Source organism: Malaclemys terrapin, chromosome 17 (genome assembly GCF_027887155.1).
Source record: "Malaclemys terrapin pileata isolate rMalTer1 chromosome 17, rMalTer1.hap1, whole genome shotgun sequence".
NCBI classification, from domain to species: Eukaryota; Metazoa; Chordata; order Testudines; family Emydidae; genus Malaclemys; species Malaclemys terrapin.
In genome coordinates this window covers 9,566,686-9,574,372 of record NC_071521.1, presented here as the reverse complement: position 1 = coordinate 9,574,372, position 7,687 = coordinate 9,566,686, and the positions used below count along the sequence as shown (strand labels likewise).

Here is a 7,687-nt window from a genome sequence, read left to right as displayed (position 1 = left end):
CCCGGGCAGTGTGAGTGCCACTGAAAATCAGCTCGCGTGCCGCCTTCCGCACGCATGCCATAGGTTGCCTATCCCTGGTATAACGGATAATGCTCCTTTTGCAAAGCCAAATTTTTCTGTGGGAAAATTTCAATTTTGCACACACAAAAAATTGATTTTCCATTAGGAAAATCAAAATGATAGCTTCCCAGCTCTCTGCCCGAAGGGGAGCTGCAGCCAAGCTTGTGGGGAAGCAGGGACTGAGCATCCATTGCTCCTATTGACTTCAATGGGACCTGTGAATGCTCTGCATTGTTAACAATCAGCTCAGGAGGAAACAAATGTGAGCTATGAAAAAGGAAAGTTAACAAAACCCCCCAATATGTAAGAAACTAGCAAGTTTAGGGTAGGAGCTAGAAAAGGCCCCTTGAACCCACATTATTCCCCAATATTGAATCAATTAACAGTAGCCACTGCTGTGCCTCGTTATGACTCACACCTGGAGAGCTCTAAAAAAGAGACGTGATGCCCAAAGTGAATATATGTACCAGCCCTGACATTATGGATATCCTCTTCTATGCGCTCGCGCCTTGGCTGATGCATGTGAAGACGCAGTTGCAGCTCCGAATTCAGCTCCTCTTTCTTGGCAGTTACAATGATCCAGGAGTTGGACAAGGATTGAGCAAACCACTTCTCAAGGTGCTCAAAAAAGCAGAGGTGGATCCTATGATTGAAAATCAAACATATTGCTTTGGGAGAGAGAGCGAATGCAGGTTTGAGAGACAAAGGATTTCATTGTACAGAAAAACTCTTCAAAGATCTTGGTAAAAAAAACAAGCTCTGAGGAGTCTGACTCCACTGAGATAAGGTTTCTCACCAATCGTACAACAGTCAGGGCTGGCTCCAGGCACCAGCCGACCAAGCACATGCTCGGGGCGGCACCTTATAAGGGGCGGCCAATGTGGGTGTGGCGGGAGGTGCTCGCGATGTTTTTGTTTTTTGTTCGGTGGGGCGGCGCGAGGGTTTTTTTGTTTTTGTTTCGGTGGCGTGGAGCAGGGGGCTTTGGTGGCACGGCACTAGGGGGTTTGGACGGCCCGGCCCGGTGCTCTGGGGGTTTGGGTGACCCGGCGTGGTGCGGCACGGCGCTCCGGGATGCTTAAATGTTTGATGGAATGCAATATAAAATGTTTCTTATTATTCTTATTATTCTTTTGGAAAGGTCATAAAAGATAACTTTTGGATGCTCATTCAAACTTTACCTCCAAACCTTCTGAGGTTTGTCAGGGGGATAAAAAAAAGACAAACTACGCTCTACTCACCGTTTCTTAAGCTCTGTAAACAAGCTGTCTGGTACAAGCACATTCTCCAGGTACACTAGAAGTGTTTTTTCTGCAAATTCAGCAAAATAAATCTCGGAGGTCTTGGTCTTGCCTGTCTCCTTATGTCCAAGGACTGGGTGTTCCCACTAGAGGTGGTGAAGAACTCTGCTATTACTTCACAGATTTCAGCCTCACCATAATCATGGAACAGAACCTAGGAAGGTAACGGGAAGTCATCATTTGTTATCTTTGCTGCTGACAAGTTTTGAAAGACCTACTAACATGGGCCATACGCAGGTTAATGTTGAGAACCTATGGATTTCAAGAACCATGAGCCATTTTTCTGATTCCTAATTTAGAAAACAAAGATATAATGAGCAACCAAGTTTGTGCATCTCAGCATGCTGATATTTTGCTGTTAGCTTAGTAGTGTTTGTGCAAGGCAAAAAGTAGAAGGTGGTCATTCCATTTTCTTCAATCTATAGAGAAATGAAGAATATCCTAGTACTTCAGGGTGGTCACTAGCCTCAGGTCACCAGTACCTCTGTCAGTGTCTCCAGGAATAATACAAATGAAACTTTACAGCATAGCCAGCAAAAGGTCTGCATGGTTTGGATTTTTTTTTAAATAACTTTATTAAGATGCTCTGGATAGAGATATATCCTCTTTGCTGAGTTTTATTATAATTATTTCAATCCCTGCAAATGCTCGGATATATGGACTGAAACAATGACGATGACCATCCCGAAAACTATTAATGAAGACCACAGCTGTGAATTTCCAGCGTTTCTTCCATAACCTAGATTCTAGACAGCAGAGCCTCGCTGATTTGCGCTGATGGCCCAGCAGTTATTGTGGATTACAACATTGTCACATTTCGTAAATAAGCGATCAAAACACATCGCACTTGGGGAGTTCGTTGCGTCAGGTGTGCCTTCCTTTTTGTTCTGTTAGACTTCAGAGGACTGCATGTGTCATACAGGATAGGGTGTGAACATCATGGAGACCAAGTGATATAAACCCACATGAGAAGCAGCGAGGTTCTGATGCTCTGAGATGGCGACGGGGAGGGAATTCTACCAACCTCCAGGCAGGACCAGAGCGGGGCACACTCTACCATCCCCCTAGCAGAGACAGGGGGCGGTTCATCTCTCCAGCACGCTACTACCTGAATAGCCGCCCAGCTCCCAGCGCAGCTTCCCGGCTAGGCCAAGAGTCTCCTTGTCTCCATGGTAACCCCAGGCACAGGAGACAGAGCGGGTGCGAGAGCTCCTCTTCTCGTGAGAACCTTTAAACTCTGGCACGAGTTCTCAAGCTGTTGCCTGTTGCCATGGAAATGCAGGGAAGCGGGTTGAGGCTTGTGTTGTCCCTGAGGGGCCTGCTGCACCGAGGCGCTGCCTCCCGCCCAGAGGAAATATATCGGGGCCTTTGCCATATTAGGTGCACTGAGTTCTGCCAGTCCTCAGAGGCAACTGCACAGCAGCCCCTTACTTACAGGGGTACCTGGGCCAGTCAGTGTGTTGGGGTCCACTAGGCATAGCTACCAGGTAACTTGGGAGAGTGGAAGGCCACAAGTGCCGATGAAGCTCTTTTGCTCTGGGCCTATCTGAACCCCCAAACCCCATCTTGTGAACTCTCACCTACTTCTATGCTAACTGTTTACATGCTCTGAAGTAGGTTGAAGCAGAAATGTAATGTCAGCTTTCTAGCAGATGGCTGCAGTTTCACTCACACTAGCAGAAATAATAGAGATAAGAAGCAGGGTAGTTAGTTTGCAGGCGTCTAACTCAAGGTCGCAAAGACTGAGAAAGTTTTCTCACAAGCTTATGTAGAGCTTATTGTAACAGTTGTCTGGAAGGGAGGGGTAAGGGAGAACAGCCAGACAAAGAGATGTATGTAAACAGTTTGGAGTATAAAAGGTAAAAGTTGTTTGTATTTGTTGCACTGGATTTGAGACATGCTGGTCTCCTAGTGCCATTTCAGAGCTCTGAAATAAACTTGGCTTGCTTTCTCCCCTCGGTGTCTTTATTGGTGCTAAGCACACCAGGCGACGGACCATTGTTGTCCCCTCGAGCCCTTTAGGGCGGGCAACAGTTTTGGCGTCCCTGGGTGGGCTCGAGGCTGAAATTTAGCCTTGCCCGGATCCCTCCTGGTGGCTGACGGATTACGACGACGACCGACGCCCAGAGCTCACCGGTGACTTCATCGGGGGCCTCGGCAGAGATGTGGTTTGCTCGACCCCGGAGGGCACAACGGTGCAACGCACACAGACAGTGGAGAAGCAGCTGCGGGCGACGGTGGGGAACCGGTCCCGTTGATAGGGCGACGGTGACGGTGCAGAACCGGACCCTTGGATAAGGTAGGAACAGTCCAGTGGGGACTTATCTGTTGTGACCTGGGGACGCCCAGTGTCTGCCTGTTGTGACCTGGGGACGCCCAGAGTCTCCCTTGGTATGGGGCAGGGACAGAGTACAGCCGGCAGGGTACAGTGTACACCTTTAGAATGCATTCTGGTGAACTGGAAAGTGTTTGGATCTGATCAGTTGATTAAAAGTAAATTGAAAAGGTTCTGTACAGTTGATTGGCCTGAGTACCAGCTAGAGTGCCAAGAAAGGTGGCCACTGGAAGGATCACTTAATTACAACATGATCCTTCAATTGCTTTTGTTCTGTCAGAGAACAGGTAAATGGAATGAACATCTCTATGCGTATACGTTTATGGTGTTAAGAAATAGGACTGATATTTTGCTCAAGTGCCATTTGACTCCGACAGGCTCGGTAGTAACGGCTGCTAAACCCCAGAACCCTCCCACTGTTGTAATGCCAGAATCGGTGTCCCCTTCGGCTCCTCCACCCCCACAGGCTTCAGAGAGTACCCCCACCCCGTGGGATTGTATCCGTTGATTACTGAGAGTGTGGTAGCCCGTCCAGGAACACAAGAACGGCCAGCACAGATAGTATCTGTCTACTCGCATGTACCTTTTAACCCTGTACATCTAGCTGCTTTTAAGGCAGAGGCAGGAGAATTCTCAACGAATCCAAGCAAGTTCATTTCTATCTTTGAAGGATGTCTAGCTAGCCATAAGCCTGACTGGGATGATTGTAATATACTTATGAGAACCCTGTTGTCTGAAGTAGAGCGGAATCAGGTTATAGCCAAGGCTAAGGATGAAGACAGAGAAGGCATTTAAGGTTTAAAAGGGAAAGCTATTGGATACCAGAGGTTGTACAGAGTGGAATCCTCAGAAGTGAGTGTGCTCGTCCTGGTTTGTTGCTTCAAAGCTCTGTACAGAAGTTATGTTACTCAAAGGATGTATAATGGCAATGAGTATGTGTTAATGGTTGGAGAAAAGGTGTATAAGTGAAGAGTGGAAGGTTCCTTTGGAAGTTAGAAGAAGCCGAGAAAGGGAGAAGGAAAGGGAACAGAATGAGTTAACTGAGAGGAAAATACAGCTAGCAAGCTCAGTCATGCTGGCTCATCCAAGGACTTTGTTCACAGCCAAGACTTGGCTGACAACCAAGAGAAAGGGGGGCCTGAATGTGACCAAGCAACTATGAGATCTGCAAAATACTGCAAAGCATAATGAGGACAAACGAAGGGTTAAAAAGCAGCTTTGCTGGACAGTATTGGCCCAGGGATTTAAAATTCCCCCACTCTGTTTGGACAGGCTTTGGCCAGAGACTTGGAGGAGTAGGATAATTCAGACAGAGCCCTCCTGCTGCAATATGTAGATGACTTGTTGATTGCTGCTGTGGGTCTAATCCCTTGTCTCAGAGCTACTGTGAGTCTCCTAAACTTTATTGGACTGCGAGGATACAGGGTATCTCAAAGCAAAGCCCAAATTGCTCTTTCAGAGGTTCAATATCTGGGATTTCACATCAGGCAGGGAGAGAGACAGCTCTCAAACGAAAGGAAGGAGGCTATCTGCCAAGTTCCCATCCCCAGCAACCGTAAACGGCTTAGGGCATTCCTGGGCATGGCAGGTTTTTGCAGAATATGGATTCCAGAGTTTGGACTGTGGGCTAAACCTCTGTATGAATGTGTTAAGGGAGCAGATCATGACCCCTTTCACTGGTCCCCAGAAGCGGACAGGGCATTTAAAATCTTGAAAAGGAAGCTAATGGAAGCTCCAGCCCTGGGTTTGCCCGATATATCTAAGCCGTTCCAACTGTATGTGCATGAACGAAAAGGGGTAGCTTTGGGAATGCTTACCCAGCTATTAGGTGCCTGGAAACGTCCTGTGGCATACTTCTCTAAACAACTGGATCAAGTTTCAAAGGGATGGCCAGCCTGTTTGAGGGCGGTCGCAGCTACTGCTCTAGTGCTTGGGGAAGCTGAAAAGCTGACACTGGGAGGAACTGTGCAAGTGTATGTTCCCCATATGGTCCGAGCCTTGCTGGACACTAAGGGTGGTCTTTGGCTCACACAGGCTCGGGTTGCTCAGTACCAGGCGAAGCTGTTAGAGAATTCTGAAGTCACCCTGCAGATCTGTCCCTCCCTTAATCCAGCTACCCTGCTACCAGAGACAGAAAAGCAGGAACATGACTGTTTAGAAATCATAGATGTTCAGTATTCTAGCCGCCCAGATCTAAAAGATCAGCCACTCCCAAATGCTGACTTGGAATGGTATACAGATGGAAGTAGTACTGTTGTGGATGGGCAAAGGAGGGCTGGTTATGCTATTGTGTCTCTTCATGATACCGTGGAAGCTGAGAGTTTACCGGCAGGAACACCTGCCCAGCGTGCTGAACTAGTGGCCCTGACTCGTGCACTCGAGCTGGCAAAAGACAAACGGGTTAATATCTTTACTGACTCAAAGTATGCTTTTGGGGTATTGCATGCTCACGCTGGTTTGTGGAAGCAAAGGGGAATGCTAACAGCCCAAGGCTCCCCGGTCAAGCATGGGTCTCAAATTCTCCGGCTTTTAGAAGCGGTACAACTCCCCTCAGCAGTAGCAGTGGTGCATTGCAAAGCCCATCAAAGGGAAGATCAAGATGTATCCAAGGGCAATGCCAGAGCAGACAGGGAAGCTAAGCGAGCTGCTACCCTGAAATCACCAACTGAGGAGAACGCCCAAATGCATGCCCTCATCCCATCAGTGGGTGAGCTTGCAGCCCCTCAGTACTCCCAAGAGGACAGAAACCTGGCTGACAGTCTTGGTCTCCAGGAAAAGGAGGGATGGCTTTATTCCACAGAGGGAAAAATCCTCCTGCCCAAGGGCCTGATTCGACCAGTGTTGCAGAAACTGCATCAGACCACACACGCAGGCAGAGAGGCTCTTACCCAGCTTATGAATAAATATTTTCTAACCTCTGGACTTAAACCCTTAGCATTACAGGTACAAGCTGAATGTTTAATCTGCCAAAAGAACAACCCTCGACCAGGAGTAGCAGTGCCACCAGCCACCCTGGAACCTACCCCAGGCCCAGGATTGGTGTGGCAAATAGACTTTACTGAGTTTCCCAGAACCCAAGGGTACAGGTACCTTCTCGTCTTAGTGGATCAATTCAGTGGATGGCCTGAGGCCTTCCCATGTCACAACAACACTGCCAAGACAGTGGCTCTTAAGTTTGTCAAGGAGATCATTCCTCGCTTCGGCCTTCCTCAGTGGATGGAATATGATAATGGAACACACTTCACATCTCAAGTGGTTCAAAAGATATCAAGTGCTCTGCAAATCCCCTGGAAGCTCCACACACCCTGGCGACCACAAGCCAGTGGAGTAGTGGAACGCACAAATCAGACACTCAAGCAACACCTCTCAAAGGTCTGTCAGGAGGCCTCTCTTAAGTGGCCTGATGCCTTGCCCCTTGTGTTACTTCGCATTCGTGCTCTCCCTAAGGGTAGGATAGGGCTTAGTCCCTTCGAGATTATGTTTGGAAGAGCATGGCCTATGAATGGTACCCCAGTTCTGGCAGGGGAATGGGAAGTGGGGTGTGGTTTCTTGTCTCAGTACAAGTGCTCTCTGTCTGCTGTTCTTTCTTCTCTTCATAGGTATACCAAAGATTCACAGCCTCTTCTGCTGGATACTCCGGTCCACTCCCTGCAGCCTGGTGACTCCGTTCTCGTGCGAACCTGGAAGGACGAGCCTCTTCAAGAGAAGTGGAAGGGACCCCACACTGTCCTGCTTGTCACCCATACAGCGGCAAAGGTCGAAGGACACAAGAACTGGATTCATCACTCTCGACTGAAAGCAGTGCCCACTCCTAAACAGTGGACTGTCCAGCCTGCGGAGAAGACTGCTAATGACGATTTGGGACTTAAGCTGTTATTCAAAAGACAGGTTTCAGAGTAACAGCCGTGTTAGTCTGTATCCACAAAAAGAAGAACAGGAGTACTTGTGGCACCTTAGAGACTAACAAATTTATTAGAGCATAAGCTTTCGTGGA

General features: G+C 48.2%; 1 protein-coding gene and 1 long non-coding RNA gene across 2 annotated transcripts; one reads left to right on the top strand and one right to left on the bottom strand.

Annotated features, from left to right (window-relative positions):
• On the bottom strand, positions 1 to 2,595 carry LOC128825036 (uncharacterized). Its single transcript, XR_008442577.1, has 3 exons — positions 2,467 to 2,595; positions 1,299 to 1,512; positions 1 to 703 (listed from the first exon to the last, which is right to left on the bottom strand). It is a non-coding gene; the product is annotated as an uncharacterized LOC128825036 (long non-coding RNA).
• A 98-nt stretch (positions 2,596 to 2,693) lies between these two features.
• LOC128825035 (uncharacterized) lies at positions 2,694 to 7,687 on the top strand. Its single transcript, XM_054007044.1, has 2 exons — positions 2,694 to 2,845; positions 3,338 to 7,687. The coding sequence occupies exon 2, from the start codon at positions 5,275 to 5,277 to the stop codon at positions 7,591 to 7,593; it is 2,319 nt and encodes a 772-aa protein (XP_053863019.1). The 5' UTR covers positions 2,694 to 2,845; positions 3,338 to 5,274; the 3' UTR covers positions 7,594 to 7,687.